The sequence below is a fragment of the Hyperolius riggenbachi genome, chromosome 11 (assembly GCF_040937935.1).
Source record: "Hyperolius riggenbachi isolate aHypRig1 chromosome 11, aHypRig1.pri, whole genome shotgun sequence".
Taxonomy (NCBI): Eukaryota; Metazoa; Chordata; class Amphibia; order Anura; family Hyperoliidae; genus Hyperolius; species Hyperolius riggenbachi.
Genome location: NC_090656.1, coordinates 171809142 through 171832985, shown reverse-complemented (window position 1 = coordinate 171832985; position 23844 = coordinate 171809142). Strand labels below are relative to the sequence as shown.

At 45.3% G+C, this 23844-nt stretch overlaps 1 protein-coding gene across 6 annotated transcripts in view; it reads right to left on the bottom strand.

Moving 5' to 3' along the window:
* Positions 1-23844, bottom strand: part of LOC137539254 (cytochrome P450 2D17-like) — a 130846-nt gene that overhangs the window by 35179 nt on the left and 71823 nt on the right. For 5 of the 6 annotated variants that reach the window (XM_068261811.1, XM_068261808.1, XM_068261810.1 and 2 more), the window contains 2 exons: positions 21395-21547; positions 6958-7118 (listed from right to left, as the gene is read on the bottom strand). In XM_068261811.1, the coding sequence (XP_068117912.1) occupies positions 6958-7118; positions 21395-21547 (314 nt within the window). The remainder of the gene's footprint in view (positions 1-6957; positions 7119-21394; positions 21548-23844) is intronic. The other variant, XM_068261807.1, reaches the window with a different exon arrangement.

The following is a 23844-nucleotide window of genomic DNA, read 5'->3' as shown; positions in this document are numbered from 1 at the left end:
CTTCCTCCGATCCCTGCATCGCACAGCCACGCAGCCTCCAGCTTCATCCTCCTACTGCCTCTCCCGCCATCTCCTGTGTTGACATGTGGTTACGTCACCACAGGAGGAGGAGGCGCTGTAACCAGACGCCGGGAGAGGAAGTAGCCCCCTAGCGATGCGCCGCCTCAGTACCCGGCTGCTTGCGTGTAATCGCTGACACGCAAGCTGAGCCGGACTGCCGGAGGGGAGACGAGCGAGCCAGCGAGGTCCCCCCATACTGTAAAGTGAAGCCCCAAGTGGTCGCTTGGCTCGCTTGCATACTGGCAGCGCCCCTGCTCCCTCCCACCGCCAGCCAATCACTGCCATCGGCTGTAATAGGCATCAGCCTATGACAGTCAATTGCTCTTGCCTCCCAGGGGGACCGCCGTGTCACACAGTTGTCCCCAGTACAGGGCTGCCGTAGATCTCAGTGCTGTACAGTGCAAATAGATGGCGGTTTCGCCGTCTAACAGTCTCCTAGCGGTGATCGCCACTGGGAGGTTGATGATGGAGCGGAGCTCCGACATTCAAGCAGAGATGTGCGCGCATTAGCGTGCGCGATCTCCTGCAAATCCCACCGTAGGACTTCACGCCACGGCAATTGTCGTGGACCAGTCGGCAAGCAGTTAATGGAGTTCTCCACTATTTAGAGGTATATGCACACATACATGTATGTGTATATGTGTGTGTGTGTGTGTGCATATAAAGGTAGTCCTCGGTTAACGAACAAGATAGGGACTGCCCGCTCGTTCTTAACCTGATGTCGGGACAGCCACCTTTGCCCCCGTTTAAAATGCAGAGTTATTGCAGCGGAAGGTAAATAGAGGACATCTCACCTGATCCTCGGCGGTAGAAGGTCCCCTCCTGGTGCCCGGAAGCTCCGCAGCCCGTCCTCTCGCTCCGTCCACTGTTTCCCGGCAGCTTCTGGCTTCACATGCGGCGCATAATGACGCAATCAGGAAGAGCCCCCTAGTGGCGGCGCTTCCTAATTGTGTCATTATGCGCCGCATGTGAAGCCAGAAGCTGCCGGGAAACAGTGGACGGAGCGAGAGGACGGGCTGCGCAGCTTCCGGGCACCTCGATGGGACCTTCTACCGCCGTGGATCAGGTGAGATGTCCTCTATTTACCTTCCGCTGCAATAACTCTGCATCTTAAACGGGGCAGAACAGATAGTCCCCGGCGGGCGTGACGTCATGCGATGAGGTGGAGCTATGGTCGTGGCGTTCATATCGGCGGGTCGTTTGTAAGTCGGGCGGTCGTAACCCGGGGAATACATATGTATAGTGCCTACTTTTTTTATATGTATAATTTATTGGGAAGTAAGAATATTTCCAACTCTCATATCAATTCCAATACAGCATATCATCATATTCTCTTCTCCAATTTTCAAATTTACAAATACAATATAAACAAAACCCATAAAGACCCCCCCCCCCCCCCACTCTCCTCATTCTTTAAATCACCAATCTCACAAAGAATTCCACATTATTAAAGTTTCTTCTTTAAAGGGGAACTGAAGAGAGAGGTATATGGAGGCTGTCATGTTTATTTCCTTTTAGACAATACCAGTTGCCTGGCAGCCCTGCTGATCCTCTGCCTCTAATACTATTAGCCATAGCCCCTGAACAAGCATGCAGCAGATCAGGTGTTTCAGTGGTTCAGACTTATAAGTCTGATCTGACAAGACTAGCTGCATGCTTGTTTCTGGTTTTAATCAGATACTACTGCAGAGAAATAGACCAGCAGGGCTGCCAGGCAACTGGTATTGATTAAAAGGAAATAAACATGACAGCCTCCATATACCTCTCTCTTCAGTTGCCCTTTAACCACTTGAGGACCGCGGGCTTTACCCCCCTTACGGACCAGACCCTTTTTTTCCATTCAGACCACTGCAGTTTTCAAGGTTTATTGCTCGCTCATACAACCTACCACCTAAATGAATTTTGGCTCCTTTTCTTGTCACTAATACAGCTTTCTTTTGGTGCTATTTGATTGCTGCTGCGATTTTTACTTTTTATTATATTCATCAAAAAAGACATGAATTTTGTCAAAAAAATGATTTTTTGAACTTTCTGTGCTGACATTTTTCAAATAAAGTAAAATTTCTGTATACATGCAGCACGAAAAATGTGGACAAACATGTTTTTAATTAAAAAAAAACCCATTCAGCCTATATTGATTGGTTTGGGTAAAAGTTATAGCGTTTACAAACTATGGTGCAAAAAGTGAATTTTCCCATTTTGATGCATCTATGACTTTTCTGACCACCTGTCATGTTTCATGAGGGGCTAGAATTCCAGGATAGTATAAATACCCCCCAAATGACCCCATTTTGGAAAGAAGACATCCCAAAGTATTCACTGAGAGGCATGGTGAGTTCATAGAAGATTTTATTTTTTGTCACAAGTTAGCGGAAAATGACACTTTGTGACAAAAAAGAAAAAAAAAGTTTCCATTTCTGCTAACTTGCGACAAAAAAAATTAAATCTGCCACGGACTCACTATGCTCCTCTCTGAATACCTTGAAGTGTCTACTTTCCAAAATGGGGTGATTTGTGGGGTGTGTTTACTGTCCTGGCATTTTGGCGGGTGCCTAATTGTAAGCACCCCTGTAAAGCCTAAAGGTGCTCATTGGACTTTGGGCCCCTTAGCGCAGTTAGGCTGCAAAAAAGTGCCACACATGTGGTATTGCTGTACTCAGGAGAAGTAGTATAATGTGTTTTGGGGTGTATTTTTACACATACCCATGCTGGGTGGGAGAAATATCTCTGTAAATGACAATTGTTTGATTTTTTTTACACACAATTGTCCATTTACAGAGATATTTCTCCCACTCAGCATGGGTATTTGTAAAAATACACCCCAAAACACATTATACTACTTCTCCTGAGTACGGTGATACCACATGTGTGGCACTTTTTTGCACCCTAACTGCGCTAAGGGGCCCAAAGTCCAATGAGTACCTTTAGGATTTCACAGGTCATTTTTGTTTCAACACTACTCCTCACGGTTTAGGGCCCCTAAAATGCCAGGGCAGTATAGGAACCCCACTAATGACCCCATTTTTGAAAGAAGACACCCCAAGGTATTCTGTAAGGAGTATGGTGAGTTCATAGAAGATTTTATTTTTTGTCACAAGTTAGCGGAAATTGATTTTAATTGTTTTTTTTTCACAAAGTGTCATTTTCCGCTACCTTGTGACAAAAAATAAAATCTTCTATGAACTCACCATACTCCTAACGGAACACCTTTGGGTGTCTTCTTTCTAGAATGGGGTCATTTGTGGGGTTCCTATACTGCCCTGGCATTTTAGGGGCCCTAAACCGTGAGGAGTAGTCTTGAAACCAAATGTCGCAAAATGACCTGTGAAATCCTAAAGGTACTCATTGGACTTTGGGCCCCTTAGCGCACTTAGGGTGTAAAAAAGTGCCACACATGTGGTACCGCCGTACTCAGGAGAAGTAGTATAATGTGTTTTGGGGTGTATTTTTACACATACCCATGCTGGGTGGGAGAAATATCTCTGTAAATGACAATTGTTTGAATTTTTTTTACACACAATTACCCATTTACACATGTGTGACACTTTTGCAGCCTAGGTGCGCTAAGGGGCCCAACGTCCTATTCACAGGTCATTTTGAGGCATTTGTTTTCTAGACTACTCCTCACGTTTAGGGCCCCTAAAATGCCAGGGCAGTATAGGAACCCCACAAGTGACCCCATTTTAGAAAGAAGACACCCCAAGGTATTCCATGAGGTGTATGGCGAGTTCATAGAAGATTTTATTTTTTGTCACAAGTTTGTGAAAAAAAACAATAAAAATCAATTTCCGCTAACTTTTGACAAAAAATAAAATCTTCTATGAACTCGTCCTACACCTAACAGAATACCTTGGGGTGTCTTCTTTCTAAAATGGGGTTACTTGTGGGGTTCCTATACCGCCCTGGCATTTTACGGGCCCAAAACCGTGAGTAGCCTGGAAACCAAATGTCTCAAAATGACTGTTCAGGGGTATAAGCATCTGCAAATTTTGATGTAGAAAACGTATGGGAGGCTGGCACTTCCAAGCGTGAAAAAAGCTCTTTTATTGAAACATTAAAAAGTGGTAATACAGCGACAGCCCGCTGTTTCAGGTGTCAGCCTTTCTTCAAGCTGTTTCAACCACAAATGAGATATCACATACATGCAAATAAAGCAAGATTAGACCCGGCCCCAGCGAGTGAGAACACGGAGTTGTGGCTGATGCTGGCGTGGAGCGCCGGTACTCTCCGTGATGATGTAATCTTGCTTTATTTGCAGGGATGCAGTCTCCCCTCAGGTCCGACGTGAAGTGCAGGTAAGGTGATTGGCTGCGGGCAGTTTAAACTGATTGGATGTTTTTAATGGGCTGACACTATATATGGACAATGTATGTGATATCTCATTTGTGGTTGAAACAGCTTGAAGAAAGGCTGACACCTGAAACAGCGGGCTGTCGCTGTATTACCACTTTTTAATGTTTCAATAAAAGAGCTTTTTTCACGCTTGGAAGTGCCAGCCTCCCATACGTTTTCTACATTGATTTGATCCAGAGGTGTGAGGATCTTTTGAGGCTTGGGCACCCTTATCCCTGCTTTGGAAGAGTGCCACTCTTTTTACCAGTGTCTTTATCTGCAAATTTTGATGACAGGTGGTCTATGAGGGGGCGAATTTTGTGGAACCGGTCATGAGCAGGGTGGCCTTTTAGATGACAGGTTGCAACTTGTATTAGGCCTGATCTGATGGATAGGAGTGCTAGGGGGGTGACAGGAGGTGATTGATGGGTGTCTCAGGGGGTGGTTAGAGGGGAAAATAGATGCAATCAATGCATTTGGGAGGTGATCGGAAGGGGGTCTGAGGGGGATCTGAGGGTTTGGCCGAGTGATCAGGAGCCCACACGGGGCAAATTAGGGCCTGATCTGATGGGTAGGTGTGCAAGCAATGCACTGGCGAGGTGATCAGGGCTGGGGTCTGAGGGCGTTCTGAGGGTGTTGGTGGGTGATTGAGTGCCCTAGGGGCAGATAGGGGTCTAATCTGATGGGTAGCAGTGACAGGGGGTGATTGATGGGTAATTAGTGGGTGTTTAGGGTAGAGAACAGATGTAAACAATGCACTTGGGAGGTGATTTGACATCGGATCTGCGGGCGATCTATTGGTGTGGGTGGGTGGTCAGATTGCCCGCAAGGGGCAGGTTAGGGGCTGATTGATGGGTGGCAGTGACAGGGGGTGATTGATGGGTGGCAGTGACAGGGGGTGATTGATGGGTGATTGACAGGTGATTGACAGGTGATCAGTGGGTTATTACAGGGAAGAACAGATGTAAATAATGCACTGGCGAATTGATAAGGGGGGGTCTGAGGGCAATCTGAGCTTGTAGGCGGGTGATTGGGTGCCCGCAAAGGGCAGATTAGGGTCTGATCTGATGGGTAACAGTGACAGGTGGTGATAGGGGGTGATTGATGGGTGATTGATGGGTAATTAGTGGGTGTTTAGGGTAGAGAACAGATGTAAACAATGCACTTGGGAGGTGATCTGACGTCGGATCTGCGGGCGATCTATTGGTGTAGGTGGGTGATCAGATTGCCCGCAAGGGGCAGGCTAGGGGCTGATTGATGGGTGATTGACAGGTCATTGACAGGTGATCAGGGGGGATAGAGGCATACAGTACACGGGGGGGGGGGGGGTCTGGGGAGAATCTGAGGGGTGGGGGGTGATCAGGAGGGAGCAGGGGGCAGTTTAGGGCATAAAAAAAAGAATAGCGTTTACAGATAGTGACAGGGAGTGATTGATGGGTGATTAGGGGGGTGATTGGGTGCGAACAGTGTTCTGGGGGGTGGGCAGGGGGGGGGGGGGGTCTGAAGGCTGGGGTGGGAGATCAGGGGGGCTGTGGGCAAAAAAAAAAGTGTGGTGTATACTTACTACTGCTTCCTCCTCGCTGGTGTGTATCTAAGTGTTGAATGTTACACACTTTGGCTGTCCTCCAGCTCAGTCAGAGAGATGAGTCACATTCAACACTTAGATACATTTATGTAAATAAAATGTATCTATTTCAGCTTCGGATGCGTCTGCAGAAATCTCCAGGAACTTTAAAACTCTGTGTAACCCTTCCAATGCTGGTCTAGTAAAAAAAAAAATGCTGGTTGCATATAATATGCTGTAAATAATGTTTTAGAGCAAAGTTGAAATGCAGGGTTATATTCCGCTTTAATTTCCTTGACCAAATTCGGCAAAGACACCAAAGGTTCCGAAATATAAAACAAAATATCATCCTAGTACTCACTCATTACACGTGTCTCCCTGCACCACTCCTACCCATATTTCTCTGCTTCCCTGCTTCTCACATGGAAAAATACCGACCAAATTCAGGATTACCGCATAACTATTGCATAACTACTGAACGTTAACTGAAAAAAAATACTGAGCGCTTTACACTTCCTATTGAACACTCCTCTCAGTCGGTAAAAAAATGATGAGTGCTCTAAAAAAGTAAAAATACTGCATTTGATAAAATACCTACTTTTTCTACTACCGCACTTAATTCTGTGGATTGAAGCCACAGTCTTTTCCACTCACTGGCACTTGCGTTACAGGAAAAAATGGTGCACACTAATTTACATGTAAATCACTGTGTTCTCACGATTAGGGATGGCCCAGCCTTGGAGAACTCGTGGAGAAGCACATGATCAGTTAGATTTGTAAGGCTCTGATTTGCTGGTCATGATCATGTGTTAAACCAGGAAGTCATCACAGCAAATAAGAGGCTTACAAACCTATCAGCTGATCAAACTGTTCATGTGCTTTTCCATGAGTTCTCCAAGGCTGGGCCATCTCTACTCACGATTGGTAAAATGGCTGGTTTCAAACACAATAGCTTTACCAATATCAAAATCACTTTTTAAAGAATGTGTTGTTTTCACTACCTGAGCCCAAATCCCAGTTGCCATCTTCATATGTTCATGAACAAGGTCAAGAATACATCTGAATGTTGGGTCATCATAATCATATCGCCTCCCGAAGACGATGGAACAAATTATATTGGACACGGCATTATCAAGGACAATGTGTGGATCATATAGAGCATCTGAAAAACATCAAGTATAGTTATATATAGTTATAGCTAGTAAGCTGTTACTGTGCACCCATGCTATGCATCTGCGTGAACCTAACTTGCCTAATCTCCATGTTCCCCTCCAGTGACTGACTAAGCATTACCTTGTACTCATACTGTGCTGTGTGATCTGGTTTTTCTTGTATTCCTGTATTGTCATTTTGCTGTGTCACCCCTAAATATTGTCTGTAATCTAAACTAATGTCTAGCGCTGCGTAATATGTTGGCGCTTTATAAATACAATAAATAAATAAAGATAGTTCTCTAGTCGAATAATTGTTAATAGTCTGTTTCATATTATTTTGATAAGCTATATCAGACATAACCAGATCAACTCTCAGTTTGATTTAAAACTGACTACATTTCAGGCTGGGTGATTTCTACAGTATATAAGTGGATCATGTTAACATTGCAAATAAACAAATAAAAAACTCATATATTTATGATTGGTTTTATTTTTAATATATGCAAAAAAAAAATCACAGAATGGTATTATGATCATATTACAAATGTGCTTAGAGGAACTTTGCAAGTGTCTCATTAGATCAGGCATCTAGCAAACCTCTTCACCAGCTATAAGCTGTCAGAACTAGGGACATTTTCAGCCATTTTTAATGTGTTTTTGAGCAATATCTGAATTAACTGGTCACATTCTCTCTGACCACTCTCAGCAGGGCTGATGTGGGCGTGAATTACCTGAAACTTCCTCCCTGTGTTGATTATTCTACACATGGCACTCGATTCACTAAAGTGTGATAACTGCTATCACAGCTGTTATCACGTGAGCTGCCGCGCTCAAAGGTTAGCACGCAAACAGCGTTACTTCACATGAGATAAGCAAAGGTTAGCACGGGAACAGCGTTACTTCACATGAGATAAGCAAAGGTTAGCACGCGAACAGTGTTACTTCACATGAGATAAGCAAAGGTTAGCACGCGAACAGCGTTACTTCACATGAGATAAGCAAAGGTTAGCACGCAAACAGAGTTACTTCACATGAGATAAGCAAAGGTTTGCACGCTAACAGCGTTACTTAGCATAATAAGCAAAGGTTTGCACGTGATCACGTGCGCTTTTCACATGAAAAGCGCACTTGATCGCGCACAAACCTTCGCTTATCACGCGAAGTAACGCTGTTCGCGAGCTAACCTTTGAGCGCGGCGGCTCGTGTGATAACAGCTGTGATAGCAGTTACAGTGTCACACTTTAGTGAATCGAGCCCATCATGTGATGCAGAAAGCCCAGTTCCATAGTACTTCCGAACGTATAGTAGTGGGTGTAACTACAAATTATGGGACCCCCAGAAAAACTTTGATGGAGCCTCTTAATGTTCTTAACCCTTACCTTGTCTCTTCTTGGGGACCCTCACAGCCTGGGGGCCCATCTTACAAGGCTCATAAAACAAGTGTCGCATTCAGGATCTATGTGTAGCCACAATAACACCTGATCTGGAGTATCAGAGAAATGGAAGGTAAGTAGTTGAGCCTGCCCCCCCCCCCCCCCCACACACACACACACACCTGGGTGCTCCCCTCTAGTTACACTCATGTATAGTAGCTCTACTTCGGAATCAGCCTTGGGAAGTACTCGGGTTACTAAGTACTCTCAAAGGCTGCCCGAGGCAGAGCAGGGACAAGGTCCTCCAGCACCCAAGGCTGAGACACCAAAGTGCGCCCCCTCCATCCCTCCCACCCCAGCTGTCACACGCTGATTGCTATTAGACTAAGAGGGCCACAGGGCCCACAACCTCCCCAACACCTTAATATCTAGTTTTCTGGCCTGCAGTCACTGCTATGTACCCCCTTTTCTTATTTCTTTCTGCTTCATACACAATTGGGAATGACAGCTGAATGAATTGTGCGCCCCCTCCTACACTGCGCCCTGAGGCTGGAGCCTCTCCAGCCTATGCCTCGGCCCGGCCCTGGCCCGAGGAGTGCTGGAGTCTTAGCAGGTTGTCTTAGCAGGTTGAATGACTTCAACAAGGGACAGCTTTGAAATGACGGGACAGACTAAGTACTGCAAAGGCACTATGGTATCCAGAGCCTTTCCTCTCTACATAGCTATGCATCAACCCTGATGCTAGTTTCCTCACTTTAGTTTCACTTTAAGTATTCTTCATTTTTTTTATGCTGTTGCATGTGTCTTTTTGTATAACCTTTGTTTCGTTTTTCTTTTTTAGCTTTTCATTTAAGTCGGTGTAAAAATTGCAAACGCTGAAAATCTAAATTGTCTACAATTCCCAGCGCTCTTCACCTCAGCCTATGTGGCCTGCCCTCAAATCCGGCTCTTACTGACCATTCTGGGAAAGGTCTTCATATGATACCTTACATGCTAAAAGGCTACTGATGGTCATTTCAGAGAGATTCAGTGACACTGACGAACAGCATCACTAGAAGGATAACTGAACTGACAGGGATAATGGTGGGTGGTTACCATATTTATTTTCTTTTAATCCATACCAGTTGCCTGTCATCCCTGCTGATCTCTTTGGCTGCAGTACCATTTGAACCACACATCTGAAACCAGTGTGTGTCTAATCCAGTCAGACTTAAAGGGGAACTGAAGAGAGAGGTATATGGAGGCTGTCATGTTTATTTCCTTTTAATCAATACCAGTTGCCTGGCAGCCCTGCTGGTCTATTTCTCTGCAGTAGTATCTGATTAAAACCAGAAACAAGCATGCAGCTAGTCTTGTCAGATCAGACTTATAAGTCTGAACCACTGAAACACCTGATCTGCTGCATGCTTGTTCAGGGGCTATGGCTAATAGTATTAGAGGCAGAGGATCAGCAGGGCTGCCAGGCAACTGGTATTGTCTAAAAGGAAATAAACATGACAGCCTCCATATACCTCTCTCTTCAGTTCCCCTTTAAGTCAGAAACACCTGATCTTCAGGATTGTTCAGTCTATAGCTATTTTATTTACATTGTTTAAAAGGAAATACATATGTCAACCTTCATATCACTTCAAGTTCAGGTATACTTGGTATACTTTAACACCTATTTAACTGCGATACGGCTGAGGTGAACACTGATTTAGTAATGTTTCATCAACTATTCCATTTCATGCTATGCATTTGCTTATGTTTTTTGCCTTTTTTTTCTGTAATCTTTCATGTTTTTTTTCCCCCCCACTTTCTTTTTATTTATTTATTCATTCAAACAAAAAAGAACATACAATCAATATTGCATAATAAGCACAGATTATAATTACAAAACCATCAGAAACAGCAACCAGCACCATGTTCATAGGGATAATCATACATTACAGCGTTACAGAGCAGATAACGAGATAGTGATGAGTGAGATACCTGAAATTGGGGACGCACCACATAGAATAAACATAGAATAAAGCCCCACAACATGGATTATTAAAGATGGAGTGCAGTCCAATCTGACCATAGATCATTTTGTCAACTGCGACAGAGGTTTCCCTGAGATAAAAGGTATTTTTTCCATTGTAAAAATTATTATTATTATTATTATTTGGTATTTATATAGCGCCAACATCTTCCGCAGCGCTGTACAGAGTATACAGTATATAGTCTTGTCACTAACTGTCCCTCGGAGGAGCTCACATCTAGTCCCTACCATAGTCATATGTCTATATTGTGTAGTTTATGTATTGTAGTCTAGGGACAATTTAGGGGGGGGGGGGGGGGAGCCAATTAACTTATCTGTGTATGTTTTTGGGATGTGGGAGGAAATCGGAGTGCCCGGAGGAAACTCACGCAGACACAGGGAGACCATGCAAACTCCTTGCAGATGTTGACCTGGCTGGGATTCGAAACCGGGGACCCAGCGATGCAAGGCGAGAGCGCTAACGACTATGCCACCGTGCTGCCCAGCGGGCATTTAGTTTACCTTTCCCTGTGTTCTGGCCAGCTTCATTTTATTTCCGGTTTCCCATGACACTAAACAGGAAGTACAATGAAAAAGCCGGTCGGAGAGCAGAGACTCAGGTAAACTAAACGCCCACTGCGCGTTCTCTGCAAGGGGACTTGGGAGGGGGCACTGATAGAGAGGGAGGGAGGAGTGATTTCACTCCCCTCCCTGCATTATACTTCGGCGGCTGGTGCCGCGATCTTGCTTTCTCCCCACTGGCACCCTTCAGTTCACCCCCACAGAGTGGCACCCTCCTTCCTCCTCTCCCCCCAGAGTGGCACCCTTCACCCCACCCAATGTGGCACCCACCCACTCCTACCCACCCAGGTTGGACCCCTCATCTCCCCCCAGAGTGACACCCTTCTCCCACCCAAAGTGACACCCTACCACCCCCCCATGTTGGCACCCTCCTCCCCCCAATGTGGCACCCACCCACTCCTACCCACCCAGGTTGGACCCCTCATCTCCCCCCAGAGTTGCACCCTTCTCCCACCCAAAGTGGCACCCTACCACCCACCCATGTTGGCACCCTCCTCTCCCCCCAGAGTGGCACCCTCCTCCCACTCCTCCCATTGGAGCATCTGCCCTGCCCTGGATGCCTGCTGCCCCCCTGGCCGCCTGCTGCCCCCTGGCCGCCGCTGCCCCCTGGCCGCCGTCAGACCTCGATCAGCTGCCCAGCGACCAATAGTACGGGCGCTAGGACCTAGCACACTGCACTGATATGCGGAAGTGACATCACTTCCGCATATAGAGTGTGGTGCGTCCATGCACCCGCCCTAACTGGTCGGGTTGCCGGCTGATCCTGAGGTCTGACACTGAACGGTGAGGGTGGGCGCCTGTCACTACCTAACCTGGGGGGGGGGTCCCTGTCACTACCTAACCTGGGGGGCACCTGTCGCTACCTAATCTGGGGGTCCCTGTCACCACCTAACCTGGGGGGCACCTGTCGCTATCTAATCTGGCAAATTGGGGCATCTGCCCTGCCGTGGACGCCGTTGCCCCCCCCCGGCCGCTGCTGCCCCCCGGCCGCCATCAGACCTCGATCAGCCGCCCAGCGACCAATAGTGCGGGCGCTAGGACCTTGCACACCGCACTGATATGCGTAAGTGGCATCACTTCCGCATATAGAGCATGGTGCATCCGTGCGCTCGCTCTAACCGGTCAGGTCGCCGGCTGATCCTGAGGTCTGACACTTAACGGTGAGGGGGGGGGGGGGGTGCCTGTCACTACCGAACCTGGGGGGGGGGTCCCTGTCACTACCTAACCTGGGGGGCACCTGTCACTACCTAACCTGGGGGTCCCTGTCACTACTTAACCTGGGGGGGCACCTGTCGCTACCTAATTTGGGGGTCCCTGTCACTACCTAACCTGGGGCGGCTCTGGTCACTACCTAACCTGGGGGTCCCTGTCACTACCTAACCTGGGGTGCACCTGTCACTAGCTAACCTGGGGGTCCCTCTGTCACTAGCTAACCTGGGGGTCCCTGTCACTACCTAACCTGGGGTCCCTGTCACTACCTAACCTGGGGGGCTCCTATCACTACCTAAACTGGGGGGGGGCTCCTGTCACTACCTAAACTGGGGGGCTCCTGTCACTACCTAACCTGCGGGTCCCTTTCACTACCTAACCTGGGGGGGCTATTGTCACTACCTAACCTGGGAGTCCCTGTCACTACCTAACCGTGGGGCACCTGTCACTACCTAACCTGGGGGTCCCTGTCACTACCTAACCTGAGGGGCGCCTGTCTCTACCTAAACTGGGGGACTCGTGTCTCTACCTAACCTGGGGAGCACCAGTCACTACCTAACCTGGGGGTCCCTGTCACTACCTAACCTGGGGGCTCCTGTCTCTACCTAAACTGGGGGACACCTGTCACTACCTGAACTGGGGGGCACCTGTCACTGACTAAACTGGGGGCACCTGTCACTGCCTGAGCTGGGGGGCTCCTGTCACTGCCTGAGCTAGGAGGCTCCTGTCACTACCTGAGCTGGGGGGCTCCTGTCACTACCTGAGCTGGGGGGCTTCTGTCACTACCTGAGCTGGGGGGCTCCTGTCACTACCTGAGCTGGGGGGCTCCTGTCACTACCTGAGCTGGGGAGCTCCTGTCACTACCAAAACTGGGGAGCTCCTGGCGCTACGTAAACTGGGGGGCTCCTGGCGATACGTAAACTATCCAGGCCTGCCAGCCCAGCATCATCACCAGCCAACCAGCCCAGAATCACTGTCAAAAAGGCCACAGCATCACCACCAGTCAGGCCAGCCACAGCATCACTGCCAGCCAGCCCGGCCACAGCATCACCGCCAGCCAGCCTGGCCACAGCATCACCGCCAGCCAGACCGGCCACAGCATCACCGCAAGGCCTTTCAGCCCACACATCATCCCCAATGCAGCCAAAAACAGTATTGCCAGGCACAGCAGCCAGTAGAGGAGAATTCAGAAGCCAGGTGAGAGGGGTCTACCATATTAAGGGGACATTCTGCCTATTTATGTGAAATGCTCTCTATTTATGTGCCTCATTGTTGCTGAATTTGTCTTGTTGGGGGCCTCATGATTGCTGAGTTTGTCTTGATAGGAGCCTCATGATTGCTGAATTTGTCTTGTTGGGGGTCACATGATTGCTAACAGCGAGACTATGGGAAAAGCGGAATCATCATCATATGAGACAATAGCATTAAAGCTACTTTTTTAGCTTTTTAAAACAGAAAATAAAACTGGGAGGTTCTAAAAAAATGAAAACATTTTTCTGGAGTAGGATGGATGAAATGGTTTATCTTCACAGTTTATTTTCAACTTGGATTTTCCATAACGTTCATGTATGAGTTAAAACGTTTGTATTTTGTTTAAATTGCTGTTGCCACTTTGCGATAGATAAGTGACTTTTGGGTTGCAGTTTGGGCACTCAGCTTCCAAAAGGTTCACCACCACTGTCCTAATCTGATGTCCCACCATTGCTAAATTCATGTAAATGTATCTCCACCCGTGACCACACCCACATTCTGGTCCATGGCCACACCTATTTTTCGGGGGGTTCCCCCTCCCAAGCCTCTGTAACCCCTTGTCCCCATGCAGGCTGGGATAGCCAAAATGTGGAGCCCCGGCCATGTGGGGCTTCACACCCTGAGCTATGGTCCATGGTTTGGCGGGATGGCGGGGCTCCAGGAAGGAGGGGCAGCCAAGCCTCCCCCTCCCCCCCAGAGCCCTTGTCTAATCCATGGACAAGGGGCTCTTCCCCACCTCGGGTGCCCCAGAAGGAGGTGGGGGTGACGACTCCCTAGGCGGGGGGTTCATGGTGGCATTTGGGAGTCCCCTTTAACCATTTAATGACAAGCATACGTATTAAAACGTCATGCTTTAGCCTGTGAACAGCAACATTATGTTTTAATACGTTGCGCGTTCCCGCCGCTGCTCCGCACGTGTCCGCGCTGCTACCGCCGCCATTACCGTTGGGTTTCCGTGCTATGTGATTGGGGAAGAGGACCGAGCGGTCCTCTACTCAATCACAGTGCCTGCAGTGAATGGACGTAACCGCAGACAGCGGCTACATCCATTAGAAAAACAGGACATTTTTACAGGCTTAATAAAGTGTAAAAAAAAAAAAAAGTGATCATCACTTCCTATAACGGAGAGTGTTCACTAGCGCCATCTTGTGGACAAAAAGTATATTATTTACACATACATGCACATACATAATATGAACATACACAATATTAATAAATTAATACATTACACTTCCACCCTCCCTCCCCCCCAAAAAAAAATCACTTGTAAAAAAAATCAGCTTCAAATAAATAAATAAATAGTTGCCTTAGGGACTCAATTTTTTTCATTCTATATTTTATGTGCAAAAATTAATTTTACTTTATTACATAGGGGCTTGTAATTATGGCCAGAAGAACAACAAAAAAAAAACAACAGAAAAACAACATCTATATTTCAAAATAATATATTGTCGCCATACATTGTGATAGGGAAATAATTTAAATGGTTTAATAATCAGCACAACTGGGCAAATAAAATGTGTTGGTTTTATCCACTGGAGAATGTTTAATTTTAAAACTATAATGGCTGAAAACTGAGAAATAATTATTTTTTTTCCATTATTTTTGTCTTTTTCTCATTAAAACGCATTTAGAATAAAAAATTTCTTAGCAAAATGTACTACCCACAGAAAGCTTAATTGGTGGCGAAAAAAAAACGAGGTGTAGATCATTTTCTTGTGAGAAGTTGTAATAAAGTTATTAGGGAATAAAAGGGAGGAGCACTGACAGGTGAAAATTGCTCAGGTCCGTTAGGGTAAAAACCCTTGGGGGTGAACTGGTTAAGAAGGGGACCCCAAATGCCCGCCCACTCCCCAGGAGAAATTAGTATAGGGGTACCCCTTACCCATTTCCATAAAGGGTTAAAATAAATAAAAATGCAACAACGAGAAAAGTCCTTTAATATTCTCAATTGACTAGAAATACTTACCTGTACCCTTATAAAAAAAGTTCCCACGCCAATATCCTCGGAAAGGTCCCACACCAATATCCTCTATCGTGCGACCTTGTTCAACTTGTTTGAAGATCTCTGCGCACCACCGCCACACATGCCGCTCCCCCACGCACTGCTCTCAGCTATACTATAGCTGAGAGCAAAAGCATCTTTAAATTTGCCTCCAAGGCTCCCCATTTGTTCCTTAGGAACCAATGGGGGGCCCTGGAGGGAGATTTAAAAATGTTTTGCTCTCAGCTACATCAGTATTGCTGAGAGCGCTGTCACTCCAGATACTGCACCGCTGGCTCCCGCTGTCCTCTCCACCTGCCCACACCTATCACCCTCACCCATGTTGGCACCTAGTGCACCCATGGGTGCACTAGATACCAGCATGGGTGGGAGTGACAGGTGTGGGGGCAGGGAGGACAGCGGGAGCCTGAGGTGCAGTGTCGGGAGGGACAGCGCTCTCAGCTATACTTAGTATAGCGGAGAGCAGCACGGGGGAGCGGCGGTGTGAGGCGTCAGATGTGGTGATCTTCAATCAAGGTCACATGTTCGAGGATATTGGCGAGGGAACATTTTTTTGAAAGGTAAAGTATGAAAGTATTTATGGTTAATTAAGAGAATTCGAGGACTTTACTTGTTGTTGCGTTTTTATTTATTTTAACCCTTTATGGAAATGGGTAAGGGATACTACGTACACCTAAACTAATTTCTCCTGGGAGGGGGTGAGAACCTGGAGGACCCCTTATTTAAATGGGACTCCCAGATGCCACCATGAAACCCCCCCAGGGAGTCATCGCCCGGGCACCGGAGGTAGGGAAGAGCCCCTTGTCCATGGATTGGACAAGGGCTCCAGGGAAAGGGCAGCGACAATGAACAGAAAAAAAAGACATTTAAAAAAAAGACAATGGCCTCAATTCACTAAGATCATGCTGGAGATAATAAGGCAAGAGAAAACTTACCTCCACACAGTGAGAGAGTTATCTTAACTCTTCATTCCTTAGGTTACCTCCTCTGTAGTTAATTTACCTCCTCTGTAGTTAATTTACCTCCTCTGTAGTTAATTGACCTCCTCTGTAGTTATTTTCACATGCAGTTAATTAACAGCCTGTCTTTAACTCTAGAGTTATTTTAAGGATTGAAGAGTTAACTTAAAGACAGAAGAGTTAACTTTAGGTTTGCCTGAGGTAAAATGTTTCCTGAATACTACATGCCTTATCACCATGGTAACAACTCTAGAAGAGTTATTAAAGACAGGAGATAATCTTAGTGAATTGAGGCCAATGTCTCATATAACAAATACATTTTATGTAATATATATATATATATATATATATATATATATATATATATATATATATATATATATACAGTGGTGTGAAAAGCTATTTGCCCCCTTCCTGATTTCTTATTCTTTTGCATGTTTGTCACACTTAAATGTTTCTGCTCATCAAAAACCGTTAACTATTAGTCAAAGATAACATAATTGAACACAAAATGCAGTTTTAAATGATGGTTTTTATTATTTAGTGAGAAAAATAACTCAAAACCTACATGGCCCTGTGTGAAAAAGAAATTGCCCCCTGAACCTAATAACTGGTTGGGCCACCCTTAGCAGCAATAACTGCAATCAAGCGTTTGCGATAACTTGCAACGAGTCTTTTACAGCGCGCTGGAGGAATTTTGGCCCACTCATCTTTGCAGGATTGTTGTGATTCGGCTTTATTTGAGGGTTTTCCAGCATGAACCGCCTTTTTAAGGTCATGCCACAACATCTCAATAGGATTCAGGTCAGGACTTTGACTAGGCCACTCCAAAGTCTTCATTTTGTTTTTCTTCAGCCATTCAGAGGTGGATTTGCTGGTGTGTTTTGGGTCATTGTCCTGCTGCAGCACCCAACATCGCTTCAGCTTGAGTTGACAAGCAGATGGCCGGACATTCTCCTTCAGAATTTTTTGGTAGACAGTAGAATTCATGGTTCCATCTATCACAGCAAGCCTTCCAGGTCCTGAAGCAGCAAAACAACCCCAGACCATCACACTACCACCACCATATTTTACTGTTGGTATGATGTTCTTTTGCTGAAATGCTGTGTTACTTCTACGCCAGATGTAACGGGACACGCACCTTCCAAAAAGTTCAACTTTTGTCTCGTCGGTCCACAAGGTATTTTCCCAAAAGTCTTGGCAATCATTGAGATGTTTTTTTTTAGCAAAATTGAGATGAGCCTTAATGTTCTTTTTGCTTAAAAGTGGTTTGCACCTTGGATATCTGCCATGCAAACCGTTTTTGCCCAGTCTCTTTCTTATGGTGGAGTCGTGAACAATGACCTTAATTGAGGCAAGTGAGGCCTGCAGTCCTTTAGATGTTGTCCTGGGGTCTTTTGTGGCCTCTCGGATGAGTTTTCTTTGCGCTCTTGGGGTAATTTTGGTCGGCCAGCCACTCCTGGGAAGGTTCATCAGTGTTCCATGTTTTTGCCATTTGTGGATAATGGCTCTCACTGTGGTTCACTGGAGTCCCAAAGCTTTAGAAATGGCTTTATAACCTTTACCAGACTGATAGATCTCAATTACAGTACTTTGTTCTCATTTGTTCCTGAATTTCTTTGGATCTTGGCATGATGTCTAGCTTTTGAGGTGCTTTTGGTCTACTTCTCTGTGTCAGATAGCTCCTATTTAAGTGATTTCTTGATTGAAACAGGTGTGGCAGTAATCAGGCCTGGGGGTGACTACAGAAATTGAACTCAGGTGTGATAAACCACAGTTAAGTTATTTTTTTAACAAGGGGGGCAATCACTTTTTCACACAGGGCCATGTAGATTTGGAGGTTTTTTTCTCACTAAATAATAAAAACCATCATTTAAAACTGCATTTTGTGTTCAATTATGTTATCTTTGACTAATAGTTAACGGTTTTTGATGAGCAGAAACATTTAAGTGTGACAAACATGCAAAAGAATAAGAAATCAGGAAGGGGGCAAATAGTTTTTCACACCACTGTATATATATGCAGAGGGTGCTGCTCATGTTATTTTCCCCTGTGAGCGTGCATAACCACACCCATCTCTAGCACAGTTAAGCATATAAATGAGCGGTGCTCATAGTTCAGTTAGTAGCTAGTAGAAGGTGAGGTGTTTTTAATTTCATTTCTCCCATTTAGCTGACCCCTGAGCTTTTGGCATGGTTCCCACTAGAACGCTGATAAAAACTAGCATTTTTGCCTGGTTAGAGTAGGACTCACCAGATCGGGGACACTTTGGCGCAGTTGGTGAGCTTAAACGCGTTAAAACGTAACCAAGAGCCCCTGTCACTGTTTTCCTGTTGTGTGCTGCAGCACCCTCTGTATTTGTGTATTTCTTATGGAGATTGGGGTTCTCCAGTGCTGCGTGCACACTTTGCATAGTATTGCATAAAATTCGGTTTGTGCTGCTCATCCCTTGGCTTATGTTATTTCCCCCTGTGAGCGTGCATAACCACACCCATCTCTAGCACAGTTAAGCATATAAATGAGCGGTGCTCATAGTTCAGTTAGTAGCTAGTAGAAGGTGAGGTGTTTTTAATTTCATTTCTCTCATTTAGCTGACCCCTGGGCTTTTGGCATTGTTGCCACTAGAACGCTGATAAAAACTAGCATTTTTGCCTGGTTAGAGTAGGACTCACCAGATAGGGGACACTTTGGCGCAGTTGGTGAGCTTAAACGCGTTAAAGCGTAACCAAGAGCCCCTGTCACTGTTTTCCTGTTGTGTGCTGCAGCACCCTCTGTATTTATATATTTCTTATGGAGATTGGGGTTTTCCAGTGCTGCGTGCATGCTTTGCATAGTATTGCATAAAATTCGGTTTGTGCTGCTCATCCCCACATATATATATACACATAAACACACACATTTTTTAACTCATAAAACGATAAATATAATTTTGTAATGCAAATTAATGCGGCCCCATTTTTACACTGTTGGCGCTGGGCGCCATTTTTAACTGTTCCGCTCTACGTTGCCCAGGCCACCCACCGATACTCCCGGAGGAAAGCCTGACTTCCAGAAAAGGGACTCAAATACAGAGGATCCCCACAACAAATCTAGCTTCTTTAATAATATCCTGCAGAGGTAAATTGATTCAGTTATTGTGAACCTTTTATGTTTTTCATGTTTGTGAAGTCAAAAAAACTGTAGGAACCTGTCTCCTAAGCCTCCACCTCGGAATAAAAACTCTGTGTCATCCCTGACAGAATGTGACAGTGGTTAAAACTGACATTCCTTGAAGGCCAGACTTGCAACCCTGAGGTAATGGTTCAGAATTAAAATGTGTGATAACATAATTGCCATTACCACATTACACCAATCCTTTGCTCACTACACTGGCTACCCATAAAATGGAGAATCCTTTTAGAAATTGGCATGCTAACAATCAAATCCCTACTTAACCTAGGCCCTGCATACCTGAAGGACTTGTAACTGCATCACAACCTCCACAACCTCAGATCAAAAGGATTTAATAACTTGACCACCCCTGGGGCTTGATTCACTAAACTGCGATAACTCATATCATGGCCGTTTTCGTGCGCATTTTCACGTTTGCGTGCGACTACGAATTATCACGCGCAATTGTGAATTTTCAGGTGAAAATACGCCAGTTTTCGCATGAAAATTCGCGACTTCGCGTGAAAATTTGTGATTGCGCGCTAATTCACAATGGCGCATAAATGCGAAAATGTGCACGAAAAAAGCCGTAATATGGATTATCACGGTTTAGTGAATCAAGCCCCTAGAGTCCAACTAAAAACCTTTGGAGCCAGAGCTTTTTGTCATGCTGCCCGTAACCCGTGGAATACCTTGCCAAGCATAATCAAGACAGCTCCAATTTTGGACACGTTTAAGGACCTGTACACACGGCTGTGCTTGTGCTGCGTTTTTAAAATCGCATACAATTTTTAAATCACAAAGCTTTTGATGAAAATAGAAAAATCGCATCACACCAGTGTGTACAGGTCTTCATGATTTTTCAAAACATCTTGCGATTTAAAAAATGCATGAGATTTTAAAAGCGCAGCGCCGGCTAAGCTGTGTGTAAAGGCCCTAAATCAAAACTGAGAAGCCACCTGTCTGGCATTTATGATTACATAACTTTCCCCCTGTACACATCACTATGTACTGATCTGAGACAAGCGCTTTGTGTCCTACGAGAGATAAGCGCTTCACAGGTGTTTCTTGTTGTTGATAACACAGTAGGTAAAAGGTTAACTCAGTAAATGACACTGCGTTGGTAATGGATCTCATCAGCATTTAGATTTCTGTCCCGCATGCTAGAAAATCTCTGTGCACAGCGAAACTGAAAAGATGAATGTCTCACCCTAGAAATACTTCTTTTGAAGCTTCTGTATGATTTATGGATAATGCTAGGCATTTTTAGACTTACTGTGGTCTGTTTATCAGTTGACTTTATTACTGTTACTGTACTCAATGCACTTTGAACACTTTAATGTGGAGTAATCAAGTATACCAGCACTCTCATTAAGTTCAAAGATCACGCTCTATTTAATGAGCTGTCATATCCACAAAAAAAGACAATTGTTTCGGGGGCCTCGCAGGGTCCCCCTTTCTCAAGGCGCGTGGTTGCGAGGCCCCCGAAACAATTGTCGTTTTTTTGTGGATATGAGCGTGATCTTTGAACTTAATGAGAGTGCTGGTATACTTGATTTCTGACTTTGCTTAGTGGTTTGCCTATGCCACAATACCAAGCACCCAACCTTGCATGGTGTGCCCAATCACAATTTTCAATACCACTTTAATGTGAAGACAATTATTTTCATAACATTTAATGCTAAAATTAGACTGTGATTTCATGATGAAATGCTGGAAATAGATACTGCTGACATAGGCATAAAACTCATACCTTTATTCTTCTTTATTTCCTTCACCAGGTGTAGACTCTCTTCACAAATTCTCTTATCCATGGACTTTTTTCCCAGGCCAAAATTGCGCAGAGTAGACAAAGTGAAGCGCCTGTGCTCCTTCCATGCAGGGCCATAGGTAGCAAGAACCAATCCTGTGTGAAAAAAAAACTATTTAGAAAGAGATATACACAAAATGTCATGATGATATACCATCAGTGATAGAGTACGCCACCATTTTACAGAGTACCTAGCATAGAGGCTGTGGCTGCTGGGAAATACGGAGGAGACCTGCCATGCTGGAAGCAGGTAAACATCTTACCGGTTACTGCACTACTCTGCAATGTCTTGTATGCAGTGTCGGGGCAAGGTTCCCTGGGGGCCAGAAGATTATTGGCTATGGTGACGAGAGTTTGGATTCCAGGGGGCCCCATGACTATTTTACAGGTTTTTGCTACAAGATGCACATATAGCAGACAAACATGAAAAACTACTACCAAATGAGATGATCAGTGAGATGCAAATATTTCTGGATTCATGCAAATTTATGTAAATGTTTATGCAAATATGTGCAGCCCACCCAGGTTTAAATTAATTGGTCCAATTTTAAAGTGAACCTCCAGACTAAAAATCGACTCAGCAGCACTGAAAAGGCCTGGTGTTTCTTTAACAGTTTCACAGCATCAGAACTTTGTTTCTCTTGTACAAGCCTCATTTTTAGATGCACAGAAGAAAACTGCCCGGGCATTTTTCCCCTGATGCTGTGCAAAGCATGATGGGATTTCTGATGTTGTTGCTCTCGTTCTGCTGTTTTGGTGCACATTTTTTTTTCTTACATTTTGAATTTGACATTTGAAGCCTAGGGTGCGCAGCTGGGAGGGGTGATCAGGACACAGGACAGTTGGAACTGTGTCTCGTGCTCCCTGTCACCTCCTTTCAACCATAAAGATGGTTGCCCCCATGGCAAAGATGGCAGCCCCCATGAATCACAAACATTTGCTGTTGGATATCAATGAGAAAATGACAAATGACCTGACCTCTCTCACCACACAAAATTACAGTCATACTCCCTATTGAGGCTACTTGAGCTCCCGTACCCACCCAACCTAACTTTTTATCAATTCTTTACATTGATTCACACCTTGGAATCCAAAAGGGACCCCATACATTACTTTTACTCTAAAAGAGGACCCAAACCCAAACATTTTTTTAATTCAAAATATTTAGTTGCACCACTCTGACACATACAAAGATAAATAAACACACCTTCAAGTCTATGAGCATTTCAGTGCATGCTTTTCACCCTTCTCTTTTCATAAATAGGGTTATGCAGGTGGCACCCATTAGCAATTCCTCCTTTGCTGGACACCAGCTACTCCATCAGTTTGCCGGATTCTGTCCCGGCAATATGAAAGGAAGGGAGGGGTTCCTCCAATAAATGTAAAATATTTTATATTTGTCATCATGCAGATGAAAAAAGGCTGCGATGTATTATTATAATTTAGAAAATAGATTTTATTTCTGAAATCTTGTATTTTATTTGGGTCCACTTTAAGTGAAAAATGCTGTGCTTGAAACTTATAAATTGTTCAGACACAGCCTGTTTAAGATTGCCAGCCCTGACGGCTGATTTATGTGAGGAAATAGACTCCTTCAATTTTTGGGTAACCTTTCCCACCTAACTGCTGCCACAAGGACACTTAAAGGGAACCCGAGGTGGGTTTGAAGAATGCTATTAGGACACAAAGACTGGTTCTGCATACTATCACCAGCCTCTGTGTCTGTACTGTGTCCCCCCAGGTCCCCCCTGTGCTCTGATGGTCCCCCATTAAAAAAAAACGCCATGCTAGCAACATGCACTTTTGTTGCTTGCTGGCTGTTTACCTTGATACTGCCAGTCACCGCCGCTCACCCGCCTCCTGCATATCGCCGCTCCCTGCCTGCATCCCTTCCCTCCCCGCCTCTGTAAGCTGATTGGAGGGAAGGGAAGCAGGTGGGGAGCTGTGCTGTAGAGGAGGCGGGGGAGTGGCGGTGACTGGCAGCATTAAGGTAAACAGCCAGCTAGCGACAAGGTGCATGTCACTAGCATGGCGTTTTTTTTATGGGGGACAGCAGAGTACAGGGGGGGCTGGTGGGACACAGTACAGACACAGAGGCTGGTGATAGTATGCAGAACCAGCCTCTGTGTTCTAATAGCATTAACAAACCCACCACGGGTTCTCTTTAAAGGACAACTGAAGTGAGAGATATGGAGGCTGCCATATTTTTTTTCCTTTGGAACAATGCACATTGCCTGGCATTCCTTTCCTGCTTTCCCTCTGCCTCTAATACTTTTGGCTATAGACCCTTAACAAGCATGCAGATCAGATATTTCTGACTGAAGTCTGACTGGATTTGCTGCATGCTTGTTTCCGGGCTGTGCGTCAGATAATACTGATGCCGGAAAGCTCAG